An 18,718-nucleotide genomic window follows, 5' to 3' on the forward strand; every position below is an offset into this window, starting at 1 on the left:
AGAGCACTGTGAATTTGAAATTGGTATGGGATACATGGTGAGACCCTGTCTCAAGAAATCAAAGCAAAACAAGAAAATACTTCTTGGGGATTGAAGCCAAAATTTCATTTATGTCCCCATTGTGCTGTGATCATATATGTGTCGTTACTGTGTCTGCTCTGTGACCCAGACACACTTCTCTGTGTGACCTTCAATACTACAAACCTCGGTGCCAGCTTTTTGCTAGCCCTTCCCTCACAGAGCAGGCCCTGTTCTGTACCCAAGCCCCAGCACCTGCCTGTGTCAGCAATGGACAAATTAGTTCAATGGACATTGCTCCTGGGGGGAACTAGTGACTCCAATGACAGAGCAGAGACAGGGGGCTTTTACTCCACTTGCCACACATGGCTGCTTGCAGTGAGGGCTTTTTTGAAAGATTTTTTTCTATTTTTATTATGTATACAGTGTTCTGCCTGCATGTACACTTGCATGAAGAAGAGGGCACCAGATCTCACTACAGATGGTTGTGAGCCACCATGTGGGTGCTGGGAATTGAACTCAGTATCCCTGGAAGAGCAATCAGTGCTCTTAACCTCTTAGCCATCTCTCCAGCCCAGCAGTGAGGGCTTTTTAGAGCTTCAAAGCTTCATCTTTTTTCCTCCAAGGCAGGTTTCTTTATGTAGACCAGGCTGTCCTGGATCTCACTCTGTAGTCCAGGCTAGCCTCAAACTCACAGAAATCTACTTGCCTCTGCCTCTCAAGTGCTGGGATTGAAATTGTGCACCACCATGCCCAGTTTAATACACACACACACACACACACACACACACACACACACACACACACACACACACTCTTGTGTGAGAGAGAGTTTCTTCCCACTTAGAAACCTTCGAGGAGAGTGAAGGTGATGGTCTTGGTACTGTGCAGAACAGGTGGGGGCAGGTGCTGTACTGGCCCTGTTCTCTGAGTCGCTGCTGACCTTAGAGAGGCTGGTATGTGGCTGGTCTGTCACTGAATTTCTGCACTCCGTGCTTCCCCTTCCTCCCCCTACCCCAGCCTACCTCTCCTCATACAGATGCAGCCAGCACCATCCTCTCTCTGTGCCCTGGCTCCTTAATTTCTCCAAGAAAGACTTAAAACAAAAACAGCAAAAGGAGGCAGGTCAGCTGCTGCCAGAAGCTGAAGCTGGGTGTGACTGCTTGGGGGGGGGCATCAAGAGAAGGTGAAACTGGACTGTTGGGAGCACTGTACCCAACACCTTTGAACTTGATTGTTGAACCAGGCATGTCAGGGCAAATAGCCCAGAGCTCTGTGGAGCCATCCAAAAGTGAACCCACAGAGCATCCACAGCAAAACAGCAGGCCCCACTCCAGGCTCTGATCCCACAGAGACCCCTCTCTCTACCCATTCTATAGTTGAGGACACAAGTCCTAGAAATTGTGGCACCTTCCACAGTAGAGTGGTCATGAAAGAGGAGGCCATGTGCTAACCTGAGCCTGTCAGTGTAACACTGTGGAGGACTATGGTCAACATGGCTTTGTGAGTGTACACACAGAGGCTGTGGTCAGGATGGCTGTGTGTGAGTGTGCACACGGAGGCTGTGGTCAGGATGGCTGTGTGTGAGTGTACACACGGAGGCTGTGGTCAGGATGGCTGTGTGTGAGTGTGCACACGGAGGCTGTGGTCAGGATGGCTGTGTGTGAGTGTGCACGCGGAGGCTGTGGTCAGGATGGCTGTGTGTGTGAGTGTGCACACGGAGGCTGTGGTCAGGATGGCTGTGTGTGAGTGTGCACGCGGAGGCTGTGGTCAGGATGGCTGTGTGTGAGTGTGCACACGGAGGCTGTGGTCAGGATGGCTGTGTGTGAGTGTGCACGCGGAGGCTGTGGTCAGGATGGCTGTGTGTGAGTGTACACACGGAGGCTGTGGTCAGGATGGCTGTGTTTGAGTGTACACACGGAGGCTGTGGTCAGGATGGCTGTGTGTGAGTGTGCACGCGGAGGCTGTGGTCAGGATGGCTGTGTGTGAGTGTGCACGCGGAGGCTGTGGTCAGGATGGCTGTGTGTGAGTGTGCACACGGAGGCTGTGGTCAGGATGGCTGTGTGTGAGTGTGCACACGGAGGCTGTGGTCAGGATGGCTGTGTGTGAGTGTGCACACGGAATCTGTGGTCAGGATGGCTGTGTGTGAGTGTGCACACGGAATCTGTGGTCAGGATGGCTGTGTGTGAGTGTGCACACGGAGGCTGTGGTCAGGATGGCTGTGTGTGAGTGTGCACACGGAGGCTGTGGTCAGGATGGCTGTGTGTGAGTGTACACACGGAGGCTGTGGTCAGGATGGCTGTGTGTGAGTGTACACACGGAATCTGTGGTCAGGATGGCTGTGTGTGAGTGTACACACGGAGGCTGTGGTCAGGATGGCTGTGTGTGAGTGTACACATGGAGGCTGTGGTCAGGATGGCTGTGTGTGAGTGTACACATGGAGGCTGAGGTCAGGATGGCTGTGTGTGAGTGTACACACGGAGGCTGAGGTCAGGATGGCTGTGTGTGAGTGTACACACGGAGGCTGAGGTCAGGATGGCTGTGTTTGAGTGTACACACGGAGGCTGAGGTCAGGATGGCTGTGTGTGAGTGTACACACGGAGGCTGAGGTCAGGATGGCTGTGTGTGAGTGTACACACGGAGGCTGAGGTCAGGATGGCTGTGTGTGAGTGTACACACGGAGGCTGAGGTCAGGATGGCTGTGTTTGAGTGTACACACGGAGGCTGAGGTCAGGATGGCTGTGTTTGAGTGTACACACGGAGGCTGAGGTCAGGATGGCTGTGTGTGAGTGTACACACGGAGGCTGTGGTCAGGATGGCTGTGTGTGAGTGTACACACGGAGGCTGAGGTCAGGATGGCTGTGTGTGAGTGTACACACGGAGGCTGAGGTCAGGATGGCTGTGTGTGAGTGTACACACGGAGGCTGAGGTCAGGATGGCTGTGTGTGAGTGTACACACGGAGGCTGAGGTCAGGATGGCTGTGTGTGAGTGTACACACGGAGGCTGAGGTCAGGATGGCTGTGTGTGAGTGTACACACGGAGGCTGAGGTCAGGATGGCTGTGTGTGAGTGTACACACACGGAGGCTGTGGTCAAGATGGCTGTGTGTGAGTGTACACACGGAGGCTGTGGTCAGGATGGCTGTGTGTGAGTGTGGCATACTGTGGAGGGCCCAACATCTCCCCTGGAAGTGTAGCAAGCACCTGGCTGGAACAGTGGCTCAGGCACTGTGGCTGCCTTACATTGAAGGCTTTCTTTGCTGTGAGGAAAGCCCCTGGGCACCTTGGTGACTATACTTCGACCTTTGCATGAGCATATGGTGGCTGTGGTTGGACATGGTGCACAGGCACACAGTTTGGAAGCTTTAGACAGGAAGACCATGTTTAAGGCCTGGAAAGGCAACTTAGCAAGGCTATGTCTAAAAGATAAATTCAAACAAGCCAGTGTGCCCTATGACTGTCACAGAGTGAGGGAGAAGAGGGGCAGTGCTATGATCTGAGGATGTTTGGGAACCTCCTAGCCTCTGGGGGGTGGGTGCCAGAGGGTCTTTATCTTTATCTTCTTGTGTCCGTAGCAAGCAGGTTGCAGGAGACCTTCCTTCTAGTTCCCTTGTGTGAACACCACGAGCAGTCAATTCCTGAGGAAGCATGGTTGTAGTGGGTGTGTCACCTGGTCCTATACCTGGCTCTGAAAATATCCCAAGGCTTATGTCTAGGATCACCACAGCAGTTTGTAGCACCCGTTGGCATAGTAGCTATGCAGAGCCAGCTTGAGACTCCTTGGTTATGACATAAGAACCTCACCATCATTCCTGTGCACAGTGCCTGGTGTCTGGACTGCCCAGAGACTCCATACTTGTCAGGATAAACACCATGAGTTATTGACCTATTCACAGGGCCCAACAAGCCCTGGTCAAGTCTCTGAGGGCTGACCTGAGAGTCATATGCTTAAGACTATGGGGCTAGTCCCCAGTGGGTACCTTGTGGGGGCGGGGCCTGAAGGCACCCTATCTGAGCACAGTTCCTCCCCATCAGCCTCCCTGGAGAAGGCGGGGTTGTCTTGACAACTACAGCCCAAGGAGAGAAACTTGCTGTGGGGCTGGGCACTCCCAGTAGAATCTCTGGGAGCCTGGCTTCCAGGGAGGGGGTGGGATTCTCTTCTTGGCCATTTAAAGTAACACGTGGTCCTGATGGACCATGTGTGGATACAGCTCTGTGACACACACTGCTTCCTGGGGCTGTCATCTTGAAGCGCTACCAACTTGAGCCCTGATGAAGATGAAGGAGGTAGGGCTAACTTCATGACAGGCTGTGAGGGAGAACCTGGTCCTGCCTCTATCTTTTTCTAGATGGTGTCAGGCCTATTGTTTTCATGGAGCTCTCTATCTATGTTCAAGTTTTCTCTCTAGTCCAGTGTGCTGTAGTAGAGCCCATCCTGATGGCCTTACCTTCCCTGAATAAGGTCACAGCCATAAATACCTGGGTCAGGACCATAATTGTCTACTAGGGCAACCTGTTCTCACACACCTGACCTTTGTAATTTAAGGTTGTTCTTAGAATCATGAAGGAAAGTTTGAGGCCAGCCTGGTCCATGGAGCAAGTTCCAGGACAGGCTTCAAAGCTACAGAGAAACACTGTCTCAAAAATCAAACAAACAAACAAACCACATTTACAGTGGAGGGAAAGCTCAGGATGACACATCCTAGCACAAGGGACGCTGAGGCAGGAGAATTATGAATTCAAGGTCTGCCTGAGGTACAGAGTGACACCTGTCTTAAGAAACAAAACAAAGCAAATCATGGCAGGGTAGGGAGGCTAAGAGAACCATCAAGCTTAGATAGCTTTATGAGGGATGGAGTCTGCACCAGTGTGGCCCTGCCTACGTCCTGGTGTTCGTCTATGCCCATCGCTGCCCTTGCCGATTTGTGGAGACAGCCATTTTGAGTAGCAGCTGTTCATGTGTGTTCTGCAGCGTGTGAGGCAGTGCACAGAGAGCCTGCATCTCAGCTGTGGGGTGCTAAAGGCCTGGGGTTGTGGGAGGAGACCTGACAGTAGTTTTCATGAGAGGGGTAGTAAGCCTCCAGTGGGAGGCATGCACAGTGGATGATGGAGCCGGAGCGCAGCAGGCACGAACCTATTTTGTTGAAACAGGCCCTCCCTGAGATCCATATCTAGAGGAAGCCCGAGCATCTGTTGGGATTGCTGAGAATAACCTGAGGGCGTGTGAGCTCCTGGGTCAGGCAGACATTAGCAGTGCTGCTGTGGGCAGAGGAAGGATCAGAAGCATCAACAGTTGTAGCAGCCTGTGGTGCAAGCATACAGTTGCCACCATGTGCCATCCATCATGTGAGATCCCAGAGGGGTGAAGGGGCAGAGAAGGGAGCTGGGGAGTCTGCGACCCTTTGCCCTCCCTCTCCTGCCAGCCCAGACCAGGGGTGGATACAGAACAACAGACGGAGGGAGACACTGGGCAGAGACGATTCAGTTCCTATGGTCTGGGGGAGGAGGCACTTCCTACAAACACAGAGAAACAGAAGGGTTAACACAGGAGGGAAGATGGAAGGCTCTGGAACTGGAGTTCCTTTCTCCAGAGGCCTGCTCTGACTCCTGATCCTCCGTGGCCAGGAGACCTGAGCTGTTCTGTCTCCTTGGTGTCCCTCTCCACCATGCTTCTCTAATGCCAGCCCTGGGCAAGTAGCAGGAACAAGATGCATTCTGTCTCAGGGCATGGCGGCATACCCCTGTAAGCCCAGCAGCTGTAATACTGAGGTGGGAGGATTACGAATTTGAGGCCAGCCTGGGCTACAGAGTAAGATCCTCTCCTCCTGCCTTCCCACATAAAAATCCCCTCTGTGGTCCCCAAAGGCCCGCCTGGGCCTCCCAGGGTCTGACTCCAGTGTCCAAGCATCCGTGATGAATCTGGCCAGAGGAGAGGAGAGGCACAAGGCAAGAAGATGGGAAACTGTCAGGGAGAGCCAGGAAGTCTAGAAGAAACAGCTGTCCCAGGCTCGAGCCTTTCTGGTGAACGAAGCTGGTGAGGGGGGCTGAGGGTGGGTTGGTGAGGGAGGGTCTCCTCATGGATTCACTACTCCTCCCTTGGCTCTGAGAGTCTCATAGCTGCCTGTCCCATGGAAGAGTGACCTGGGCTCAAAGAGGGGCCAGGAAAGCCAAGATGTAGACCGACTTCCTGTGGTTCCTGAACAAAGTGCCACATGTACTCAGCAAGACATCTGCACTCACAGTCTGCAGACTCCCCAGAATATGACAAGGTGGGTGGGCTGGCCCCTCCCAGAAGGTTCCAGGAAGGGGTCTGCACCTTTGCTCCCCAGCCTCTAGACCCAGCTTCTCAGGGATGAGAGAAACACAGGTATCAGGTGACTTGAGGACTTGGAGCTGATCCACCTGGCTGTTTAGTGGCAACTTGAGTTTTAGCACACCCCTGGGGATCTTACCCACCCACCCACACACTCCAGACAATGCCACAAACTGTCAGCACTAAGCTGTGTCTCTCCCCTCCAGCATCATTGTCTGCCCAAAGCCCATTTGGTCTTGTGTTACCAGTGCTGGCTCCCCTTGGCAACCGGGGGCATAGTTGTTTCTCTCATAACACTGGGTGGCTTCCTTTGTAGTCTCCATAACCAGCAGCAGTCTGATGGTCACATGTCCGATGTGTATCCTGGGCACCCAGCACATGCTCCAAAGATGCCTTTAGGGGAGGATCAGAGGCCTTATTCCATACGTGCTGTGGACTCAAAGGGCCTGCATCTTTTAGTTGGCCTGGACCTCCTGGCAACCCACTCTTTCTTTTTTCTTTCCAAGATAGAGTCACCCATGTAACCAGTGATCCTCCTGCCTCATTGCCCTGCATGTTTTGAGTGATGGGACTGCTGGTGTGCACCACCTTACACAGTCCTGCCACTTTTATTTCAATGGCATGAGTTCAACATCACCTGCTGGCTGCCCCTCAGTCCCAGGGCTTTCCCTGGATCCACACCCCACAGACTTCCTGACGGTAGCTCCTCAGCCCCCCTCCCCATCCGATCTGTAAGATGACTGCCTCTCCCTGCCTTCTGGTCTATCTTGGTTTCCTCTATCCAGGTCAGATCCATGAGTCCTGGAACTTGATTAGCTGTTTCTCAGTTGCTCTGGGCTTTAAGTTGCCACCTCCTCTCTGGGTGTCTGAGCCTATGGTGAGGGCCACAGTTACAACTACGCCCATGCAGGAGGAATTGTAGGTATAACCATGCAGAGGGCCCAGCAAGTGAAACTAGGAGCAGGAAAGCCCCTCCTAGGTTGAGAGTGACCCATCTATGACAGACCTCACAGGTATGAACTTAGTCAGTGGGAACCCCCTCTGGAGGCTGCTGGCCCTTAGAGAACTCTCTCAGGACCAGGTCCTGCAAGTCTTGTTTAAAATTCACTTTTGCTACATGGTGGTGTCCTTGCTACCCAATGCTCTTCTTGATTGATTTTATTTTAGTGTTGGCACAATACATCTTTTTATCTATGTGTGGTATACATATGTAAATATACACATAATGTTGGTGAATTAATGATGTTTTTACTAAGTGAGGATCTGGGAACCAATCACAGCCCCTAAGGGATGCTGGAAAACTGAGCGTCACCACCACAGCACTGTGAACTAGGAAGGGTGAGTGGAGCTGAGCTGTGTGTGCCAGTATTACCGAACAGGTCCATCTCTGTTGTAGTGACAAATACCAGATGCCCAAGGATTATTTTAGAAGGTGTGGTTTTTATCTTACATTCCATGAGACATGAGGTTGTGGCTCTGTTAAGAAGCAATCGTCTTTTCCCACTTCTAGGAACTACAGTGCTTCACGGGATAGAATTTTTATTAACACTACATTTTAGCATGTTGGGTTTTCTCGACTCCTTGGGCCGGCTCCCTGGTGTATGGCAGATAACAGGAGGTCATAGTGTCTGGGGAGCCACATTAGAGGAGAACCTGTGGGCTGGACCAGCCTGCTTCTCTTCTTGGACACTTATTCATGGCTTGGGCTTCCATGCCTGTATCTGGGTAGCACATTTTCTTCTAATACAATCATATGAGAACTGAAGCTCAAATCTGCAAACATTGTGAGTGTTTTGGGAGTCAGCTTGGAGACTCCGAGGCACTGTGAGACATGGGAACCCGGCTGCTGGGCAGAGACTGTCCCCGAGAGCTGCGTTATGAAACACGGTCTTCCATGTGTTTGTTCTGGGAGATGATAAGATTATTGGGGTGGGTAGAGCCATCAAGAATAGCATTAGTGTCCTTTAGGACCTTCTCCTCCTTCATGGACACAGCCAGAAGGAACCATCTGTGGGGGTCTTCCCCAAATGGCATCCTAACTTTGGACATCCAGCCTCAGAACTGGGAGAAAGATAACTTTGATTGAAAGCCACTGTCCCCCTATTGCTTGCTCTTGTGGTTACCTGGACCACAAGCAGAAGATCTGAGAGAAGAATGCCACCTTTATCTCAGGGGCTGAGGACCACTGTTGCCAGTGTTGGGGAGGTGGTATTCATGATCCAGCCCTAGAGTCGGCATCCTGGAAGGAAGGAGGAGCAAATGAGGAGCACTCCATTCTGCCTTGGAATTCCAGCCTCTGCTCTTACAAGGGCAGGGTGGCCCCGTGGGACTCAGCAGAGACCCAGTGCAAGCAGACTTGGAGGAGTATATACAGGTCCTGGCCCATCCATCACCAGACAGTGTCCTGTGTCCTCTATGCCAGAACAGGAACCTCCTCACTCCTACTCAGGGCTGTTTGGAGCCTGAGGGACAGCTCATATAGCATGGACTCATTGGTGACCTGTCACTACTTCCACCCTGGGACAGGGATTACCCAGCTTAGGTTTCCACAGTGTGGGGTGTTTGTTGATAGAAATACATATTCTAGGACTGCCTAAGAGTGTGTACTACCCACCAGTGGAACTGAGTTCTATTTCCAGCACCCATGTCCAGAAGTTCACAGCCACCTGCAGTTCCAGCTCCAGGGACATCCTATTCTGACTTCTAGGGGCACTCTCTAATATGTAGCATATTCTCTCTCTCTCTCTCTCTCTCTCTCTCTCTCTCTCTCTCTCTCTCTCACACACACACACACACACACACACACACACACACACACACACAATAAAACAAACCAGGGAGCTGGCCAGTGGTGGCACATGCCTTTGATGCCAACACTTGGGAGGCAGAGGCAGGCGGATCTCTGTGAGTTCCAGGCCAGCCTGGTCTACAGAGCTAGTTCCAGGACAGTCAGGGCTACACAAAGAAACCTGCCTTGAAAAATAAACAAACAAACAAAAAGATCAGGGGATGCAGAGGTGTCTCAGTGTTAGAACACTGGCTGCCCTTTGCAAAGGAGCCAGGTCTAGTCCCCAGAACCCACATGATGACTCTCAATTGCTGGCAACTCCAGCCCTAGAGGATCCAATGGCCTCTATTGGCACTACACGTACACCACGCACAGACATGTGCAGGTAAAGCACCCAATACATAAAGTAAAAAATAAAAAAAGAAATACACCACTCTTTCTCCAGAGGCTGCTGCACTAAGGCTGGTTGGTTGGTTCCAGGAATGTTTGTTGAGTGACTGAATGAACAGTATCTGAGGGTAGACACCCAGGATGCTCACTGCAAAGGGTCCCTTCTGGACCTGCACTCAGTGCTCACCCTTTGCCTCCTGTTTCCCCCAGGACCTCTCACTCACGGGCCAAGGCTGAGGCAGCACTCACAGCTGCTCAAAAAGCCCAGGAGGAAGCGCGGATCGCCAGGATCACTGCCAAAGAGTTCTCGCCTTCCTTCCAGCACAGGGAAAACGGTGAGTTCTGCCTGAGCTGGTGGCTCTGAGGGGCAGGGCCCTGGGCAGTGGCTCCTGATGCCACCTGGGCCTGGTTGTCACCCAGAGCTAATGTCTTCCCAGTGATGTCCCTTGCTGAAGCTGATTCAGCAAACACGTGTGATTCTATAGCCATCTGCAGTGGCGGCTCAGTGCCCTCTTTAGCAAGGGTGGCCAGAGGGTTGAAGCTAGTCTCATTCAGTAACTTCTGTTGCTTGTTTCTAGTACGAGATCTTATTCTGTAACCCAGGCTAGCCCATCGCAATCCTCCTGCCTCAGCCTCCTCTGTGCTGAGTTTTATTTAATCTTAATGGGCACTCGATGAACTGCAGCCAGCCATGTATGGTCAGTGGCTGCCAGATTGGAGAATCTCTAATGAGTAGATTGTGCCATGTCCTGTAGAAGTCATTGCCCTTCCCCTCTGGGAACTATGTGAATGCTACATGGAGGCACCAGGCTTCCAGTGTGGGACAGTCAACTGGAGTGGTGGTTATGCTGTGTGCACCCAACCTCAGAACACCCAGCTTTACCTTGCATCCCTCCAGCTTCATTGGGAAGCATCCTGGTCCCACAGGGCCTGGAGACAGAGTTGAGGTCACAGTCCCTCCTGTCTGCTCCCGGCTACTGTATACAAGGGTAAGAGTAGAAGGCTGAATGAAGCTATAGGACTAGGGTGTGCCATGTCCAGTCTGTGTTCTCACACAGTGATGAAGCGGCCTCTGGGCCCAGGCTGAGGAGCAAAGCTCACACAGCTGGTACTGGGCCTAGCTAGATCAGTGGGTCAAATGAGTCTTGCTGTCTGCTCCTTCTAAGGCTCTTCCCAGGACCCATTCTGGTATCCCACTGTGATCACCAGCACCTCCTTCAGGTGTTTCTGACATAAAGAGGAAGGACCACTAACTCTCTGCACAGTCCTCTCACCCAGCTGCTCCCAGCTTAAAAAGAAAGTCAGAAAAGGCCATGGTCCCCCTGACTACCTGAGACTAAGGTGGCTCTTGTCCCATGTGGTAGGCCACAGGCCATCTGTCCCCAAGCCAGGTGAGCCACATGTAGAATATGTAGATGAACAAACATGCTAATAATTCCCATAGGTCCCCAGGCTCCAGCCCTGAATGCTCCCAATTCCTTCCTGGGGTCCTACCATACTGCCCCGAGGAGCTTTGGTTGGAGGGGATGCAATTACTGTCTGAGGCACTTGTGTGTGGAATGATGACCAAGGGATTACTCTGAGGAGCCTGGGCAAAACCCATTGGAGCCAGCCCTGGCCCCAGCTCGACTTTGGACCTCTGACTACTAGATAGCAAAAGACCAGATGTGTTGCTTTATGCCCCATGTATGTGGGCCTTGAGCACTCAGCTGACTGGTCCAGGGTACTGCTTCTGCCAGGGCGGCCTCAGCTGATAACTGCTTTCTGTTCAGAATTGTCTCCTTGAGAAACATCTATGAGACAGGCCTTCAACTCACTGCCCCTCACTGGGATGGGACAAGACCATGGGACTTGGCTGATGCAGGACCCCTTCCTGGCTGTTGCTGCCGGAGGTCTCTGGCCACGCCTGCTACCTGGAAGCCTGCCATGGCCTCACCTCTCCAGCATTGGGTTACTACCAGGCGCCCTTAAATCCCTTCTGGGATTCATTTGCCCACATCAGGGCATTTCCTAGAATGCATTAGCAGCCAGTGCATCCATGCTGGAAGGGGACTGGGTGCTAAGTGTCCCTCTCCCTGGTCCCCAAACGCTAGCAGCTGTTGTGTTCTCTTACCAAAATAAGACTCCTGACTGCCAAAGGTCTTGTGAAGAAGGTGGCAGAACTGACATTTAAAATGGGTCCTGACTTACAAGCCCTGGTTCTAAAAACATTACCAAAGTGTTACAGCTAGGTGCAGAAGGTTACTCTCCTATGGTCTGGTCACTTGGTAGCCAGTCCCGTGAGAATGCCGAAGGCCACAGGGATGGAAGGAGGGGGTGTAGGATGGGTCAGAGAAGAACCCAGGATACTCAAGATGATACCCATCCCTAAAGCCTGCACATTCATGTGCCTATGGAACAAGGCCGGAATGACGGCACTGGGATTGTGTTGCGGTTGCCAAAGGTTCCTTCTTTGGTCTTCATAATGGTCTTCCAGGGACAACACAGGCTTTGCAGCTAATTTTAGCAGAGAATGGCTTCCGTGACAGTGGCAGCCAGGCACAAGCTTCCCTCCAAGGTGCAGGTCTAATGGGCAGGCAGCCTCACCCTTGTGAGGAAGGCACAGGGCCACCTGCAGGCTCATGCCCCGACTTTCCAGGTCCCTGATGTCCAGCCAAGGAACTCTAGTGACAAGTGCCCAGGTGCCGGGCATTGGTGGCCCACACCTTTAATCCCAGCACTCAGGAGGCAGAGGCAGGCGGATCTCTGTGAGTTCGAGGCCAGCCTGGTCTCCAGAGCAAGTGCCAGGACAGGCTCCAAAGCTACACAGAAGAAACCCTGGCTCAAAAAAAAAAAAAAAAAAAAGAAAGAAAGAAAGAAAGAAAGAAAGAAAGAAAGAAAGAAAGAAAGAAAAGTGCTCAGGCTCAAAGGTCCTGCCAGTTATCCTTGCTGGGTGACCCAATCCACATTGTCACAAGGTCTCTCTGCAATGGGCTCCATGTAACCCCATATGCTTTTGTCTTCCACCCAAGGGCTTGAGTACCAGAGGCCAAAGCACCAGATGTCCTGTGATGACATCGAGGTGCTCTCCACCGGGACACCCCTGCAGCAGGAGAGCCCGGAGCTGTACCGCAAGGGCACTACCCCTTCTGATCTGACCCCTGATGACAGCCCCCTGCAGAGCTTTCCCACCAGCCCCACAGCCACCCCTCCACCAGCTCCTGCCTCCAGGAACAAGATGGCCCACTTCTCCAGGCAGGTCTCAGTAGATGAGGAGCGAAGCGGGGATATCCAGATGCTCCTTGAGGGCCGCGGAGGGGACTATGCCCGCAACAGCTGGGGCGAGGAGAAGGCTGGGGCCTCTAGGGGTGTCCGCAGTGGTGCCCTGCGCAGCGGCCAGCCCACTGAGGACTTCCGCATCCGGGGCTCAGGCCACAAGCAGCCTGGGAACCCCAAGCCCCGGGAGCGGCGGACGGAGTCCCCCACCACATTCTCGTGGACTTCTCACCACCGGGCAGGCAATCCCTGCTCTGGGGGCCCCAAACTGTCAGAGCCAGATGAGGAGCAGCTGAGCAACTACAAGCTGGAGATGAAGCCCTTGCTAAGGATGGATGCCTGCCCACAGGACACACACCCCCAGAGACGGCGTCACAGTCGGGGTGCTGGGGGAGACCGACGCTCTGAGGATCGGGGCTTTGGGCTGCAGAGACTGAGGTCCAAGTCCCAGAATAAGGAGAACCTCAGGCCAGCCTCCTCTGCAGAGCCCACGGTGCAGAAACTAGAGAGCCTGCGGCTGGGGGACCGGCCCGAGCCCCGTCTGCTGCGTTGGGACTTGACCTTCTCCCCACCCCAGAAGTCCCTTCCTGTTGCACTCGAGTCTGACGAGGAGACTGGGGACGAGCTCAAGTCCAGTACGGTAAGTGCTGCCCACCCTTACAGGGCAGAGGCAGTGGGGCCCAGGGCCACCTCCTAGTTACTCTGCTTTCTGTGTATTTCCTCTCTAGGGATTGGGGTGCAGCAAGTGGGGTATGTACAGGAAGTGGAGATACTGTGCCATAGGTCCTACTTGCTTTAGATTGATCCTTGAGAAGGCTCCCCATGGGCTCAACTCTTTAGAAGCAGTGTGGGTGTCAATGAGAGCTCCTGGAAGTGAACCAGGCTGCCTGTGATGGCATCCAGCCCCTGACTTGTACAGACCTGTTGCTGTCAGGTGCTTGTATTCTGGATCTGGGCCGGAGTAGGGCCGAGGCCCCTCTGTCCAGACAGTCTTTCTCCCCCTGAGCATCTTTCACTTGTGCCAAATGCCAAAACTGGTAAGGGTCCAGCTCCCAAGAAGTTGATGCTGTACACATGGAACAATGGGGTGGAATCCTGCATGCCTGCCCTGCAGCCAGCCTCTAAGGTTTCCCTTTCTATGGAGCTGTAGTTATCCAAGCAGTGGGAATTTGTTAGGAATCTATAGCATTGAGGTTTCTGGGCCCTGTGGCCTTAGGAGGTTTATCATGTCCCATGGGGTGTAGGTCAGACTCCCACATGAATTCCCTTCACTGGACCCCAAGAGTAACTCTTTACCTGCCCACACACCTCCTTGTCTTCTCTCCCTGCCCCAGGATAGGCCTTTTAAAGGAAACAGCAGCCTCCCCTGGGCCAGAGCGGATGGGACATTTAAGGGGCCTCCTGGGATCTCTAAGCTCACAGCTGGCTCCGTGACAGAAGGTATGGGAGGGATGCTGGCAACACAGAAGCCTGGTGCCCTGTGTATCAGGCACCTCAGTGCCTCAGCAGACAGGCCCCCATTCACCTGCTATAGTACAGAAGACCACCCTCCAGTACCTGGGCTATATGTGACAGACTGGATTTCTGAGCATCTGGCTGTATGTATGGAGGTTGCAAGGAGCTCCCCCAGGAGTGCTCTGTGGCAGTGATTTGCATGGGTCACACACCTGTGCCAGGCCCACAGGGACCCACTTCAGGGTTCTAGTCACTACTATAGCAGGGGTCAGTGTCCATCTCAAGGGGCCTTGGGATGCTGTGGTTTCATTCAGCAGTCACTTGCCCTAGGTGAGATGTTTCCTATGGCCCTTGATTCTCCTTGAAGCCACTGATTATCTGTCCTTCTCACTGCTGGGATTCTAAAATGTCTCCTCTGCTCTGGTTGCTGCTGGGATGGACCACAGCACTAGCTTGGGCCTCACCCTGCCAGCACACAGCCTGCTGTGCAGTTGTGCGCATGCGGAGTGTTGTGGCTATTTCAGGAGCGGCACAGCAGTGGGCAGGGGTGGGAGGTCCAGGAGTAGTTCTATATTTAGCCCACTTCACCGTGTTGGCTTTTTTGGATGTTTTAAGACGAAGCTTCTGGCTTTGAACGTATCTCAATGGTAGAGTGCACTTGCCCAGTGTACAGATGGTCTAGATTCAGTCCCTAGCACCACTGACAAGGAAAAGCAATGTTTTAGCAACACACATAACCCCAGCACTCCAGATACAGGAGGAGCACCATGAGGTCAGCCCAGCCTGGGCTACATAATAAGGCTGTCTTCTGAGAAAACATAGTGTGTAAATTGATTGCTGTGTGAACCTGAGGACATGAGTTTGATCCCTGGACCATAGTTAAAAAAAAAATCAGCCACATTGGTACATGCTTAAAACCCCAGCACTGGGGACAGAGACAGGCAGATTCTCTGTGACCGGTCAGACTAGCCCACTTGGTGAGCTCCAGGCCAGTGAGCCATCTATGTCCAAATAAGACAAGGTAGGAGGCTCCTGAAGAAACCTGGACCATCCTCTGACATCCACATGCATGTGCATGCATGTGCACACATGTTCACCCACACATGCACACACGTGAACATCCACACAATGTACATACACATGTGCAACCAAAATAAGTACCCGAAGTCCCCTAGGGTGGATATGCAAAGCATGAGTACACATCACAGGCTGGCCTTAAGTGTCGGATGGGAGAGCCAGAGGCTTACAGTGCAGGGTCCCTGTACCCTAGGGCTTCCAGCTGGGGTGAGTGATCTGGAACACTCTGTCACTGCCCAAAGCCACTCACACTCCGAGGACAGAAACCGAAGAAAGAACTCCAGCCCCACCCTGTGGTCCCAACTACCTGAGAAAGTAGACAGGGTCTCTGTAAGTGCCACTCTGTCCTGTGGGCTTGAAGGGAGGATTAGGCGAGGTGCAGGAGTGAAGCCCAGGCTTAACAGCGGATGGAAGGTGAATGCCCCCTGCCTGTTTTCAGTGGTGACCATGAGTGGCCTCCAGGAGGTTGGCTGCCAGGCATCTCAAGACCTATGTGTTCCCTCCCAGTGCAGGGCTCTGTACAGTATGGCCTGTCCTGTGTCCTAGTCAGGGAAGGTGGTTTCTGGCTGGTAACATCACCACTTCTTCCAAGTTGTCTGGCAGTGGTGGGTGGATAGGAAAGACCCAGGGCTCTGGCTCATAAAGTCCTGGCCATGGTGAACTCTGTGGTCCTCTCTACACCTTCCAAGACCTTAGAAGCCTCACACTTCTCTGAAGTGGTGGTCAGAACAGGAGTCATCTGATCTAGATTTACCATACCCCATAGCAACTGCAGATATTTTCTGATGGTAAAGTCACTTTGGTGGTAGGTGACTATTGATGAGATAGGGGCCTGGTCCCAAAGCTATCCTGCTCCTCTGCCCTTTCAAAAACCTATAGGCCTGGGGCTGGAAATACCAGTACAGAAGGGTGTGGAGCAGTGGGCTTTTACTCCAGAGCTGGCATCAGAGGGCAGGACCTGCCCTTGGCCAACTCAGCTGTTACGGCCCTTTCCACTTCCTTACAAGGCAGGCTCAGCCCAGACATCACTTACACCTCAAAGTCCACACCATAAAAGCACCAGAGTTCAAAGGTGGCTCTGCCCTGGTCAAGGCCTGGAGGCAAGCCTCCTTGTCCCCTCCTGCCATGCAGAGCCTAGATCTCCATCCACTCTTGAGCAAGGTGATAGATAACAGAATGTTGGAGTGCTGGACCCAGGCAGGACTGACTACTTTGATCTTTCTTGGCTAGTCCCCAGGGGACTTTTTTTTTTTTTTTTAAAGCTATGGCCTTTAATGCCAGCACTCGGGAGGCAGAGGCAGGCAGATCTCTGTGAGTTTAAGGTCAGCCTTGTCTACAGGGCAAGTTCCAGGACAGACTCCAAAAGCTACAGAGAAACCCTGCCTCGAAAAACAAAAAAAGCTTTGGCTGTGGAGGCAGCTTAGTAGTATAAAGCACTTATTTAATGTAATCATTAGCATCACAAAATTACACACACACACACACACAGACAGAGAGAGAGAGAGAGAGAGAGAGAGAGAGAGAGAGAGAGAGAGAGAGAGAGGAGAGAGAGAGGCTAAAGCCCTCTGTTTAACCAGGCATGTGGCACACACCTATAACCCCAGCATTCAAAAGGTTGAGCCAGGAGACTCAAATTTGAGTACATATTCTGGGGTGTCTAGCAAGAAATAAGGGGGAAAGCTCCCTGAAGTCTAGTCTAGCTGAGCAAACTTCTTAGTCTATTTAAAACCAATGTCTCTGGCAGACAAGAAGCAGACCCCTCTTATGTAGCGTCTCTTGGGTCTGGGACATGAGCAAGAAGGTGCATGCATGTATGTGTGTGGTCAGCAGGTTGGGTACCATGTCTACTCAGAGGATGCATAGGGCTGTGGGGTGGAGCCAGATGTGCTTGCTCTGCACACGTGGGGCCTGGCTGAGACTTGTGCAGTGCTGGCTGTCAAGGGCAGATGCAAAGCCTCCACTATGATGGGACTGTGGAGTTTCATCCCCGAGAGCTGTGACAAGGCAAGGCACAGGAGCAGGCAGCCAGCCAGGCAGGTGGCTCAGGCCCTTCAGGGCAGTCACTGTGATGAGGGTAACAGTGTGCCACACTGAGAAAGACAGAGCTAAGGGCTTCGGGAAGTGCTGGAAGACCTGGATCCAAGAGAGCAGCCTGTGGGCAGTAAGTAGGTTTACAAGCAGGAAGGAGAGGGAGCATGGGAGATTCCAGATGACCAATCGAAGAGCTTCCCACCAGGTTTGCAAGAAAGATTAGTGTGGAGAGCCCCCAAGGAGACCAGTGAGTGGCCCCGCAGGAGGGCACACTCCCTGTGCCTGAGGTGTGGACTGCTCGCATCTAGGCACCAGTGTCACGAGGCCCTGCATTGGTGTCATTCCCACTTGTCCTCTGTTCCAGGGCTCAGCTCCCATCTTGGTCGTCATGGTGATCCTGCTCAACATTGGAGTCGCCATTTTGTTTATTAACTTTTTCATCTGACAAGATTGTTGTGACCACGGAAGCAATGATGTACAAAAGGGACGTTAAAAGCAAAACAAAAAGGGAAATCCTGACTCGGACAGCCCCACAACTCCCGTCTTTCCACGGAAGAACATGATTGGGTATCACTCACAGTTTGCCTTTTTTTCTGGGTAATGTTTTTTGGATTTTAGCCAAAATTCTTTGCTTGTATAACATGATGCTGTGTGGCATGGCAGGAGGAGGCCGGCATGCCACCCCTCCAGCTTGGTGTGAAAGGGTCCCGGCGAACTAGTGGCCAAAAGATCGGGATCTTCGTGTTTCCTGCCGGGTGTGGAAGGTGGCAAGCGAGAGCAAGCACCTTCACAAGGGTGCTGGTCTAGCCAGAGGAGGGGGAGGGCAGCTAGGTAGCGCAGCTGTGGAAGGTGAGTGGCTCTGCCCTCCTGTCTGGAGTAGCTGCTGGGAGTGTGGGCCCAGGCCCAGGGACAGAGCCAGGGACAAGGTGTCCTGGCCTGTGTCTCCGTGGAGTCTGTGCTGCATACCTGTGGAGGGAGAGGGAAGCCCCTGCTCTTCTTCCCACAACAGACCATGATCCCTCTTCTCGGCACTGCCCCAATGCCCTCCTAAGGAGGCTGCCTCCCCACACTGAGTCTCACGGCAAAGTCTGTCCCTCTGCTGTCCTCTGCTCACTCATTGTTGGCCCTGTCCAGCCATCCTCCCTCCAGACCCAGGGAGGCCATGCTGCAGACGTCCAGGGCTAACACAGATCTGGCCAGGCACATCTGAGCCCTGATACCAAGGGGCTATGGCCCACATGCCCCGGACAGCCTGACAGCACGCCTGGGCTGAGCATGTGGCGTTTTGCACCTAGTATGCAGGATGTATATTCAGGCTTCCGTGTCCCTGGCAGTGACGCCCCATGGAGGACGTCACCTCTTACTGACCTCCACGGGGTCTCACATCTTTGC

The 18,718-nt window shown here is 53.0% G+C and overlaps 1 protein-coding gene across 1 annotated transcript in view; it reads left to right on the forward strand.

Annotated features, from left to right (window-relative positions):
* The window catches only part of Jph3 (junctophilin 3), a 63,347-nt gene extending 45,576 nt beyond the window's left edge, over positions 1 to 17,771 (forward strand). The window contains exons 3-5 of the mRNA XM_027410697.2: positions 9,719 to 9,843; positions 12,520 to 13,403; positions 17,691 to 17,771. Coding sequence (XP_027266498.1) covers positions 9,719 to 9,843; positions 12,520 to 13,403; positions 17,691 to 17,771 — 1,090 coding nt within the window. The remainder of the gene's footprint in view (positions 1 to 9,718; positions 9,844 to 12,519; positions 13,404 to 17,690) is intronic.
* Positions 17,772 to 18,718: the final 947 nt, after the last annotated feature.

This window comes from Cricetulus griseus, chromosome 3, assembly GCF_003668045.3.
Source record: "Cricetulus griseus strain 17A/GY chromosome 3, alternate assembly CriGri-PICRH-1.0, whole genome shotgun sequence".
NCBI lineage: Eukaryota > Metazoa > Chordata > Mammalia > Rodentia > Cricetidae > Cricetulus > Cricetulus griseus.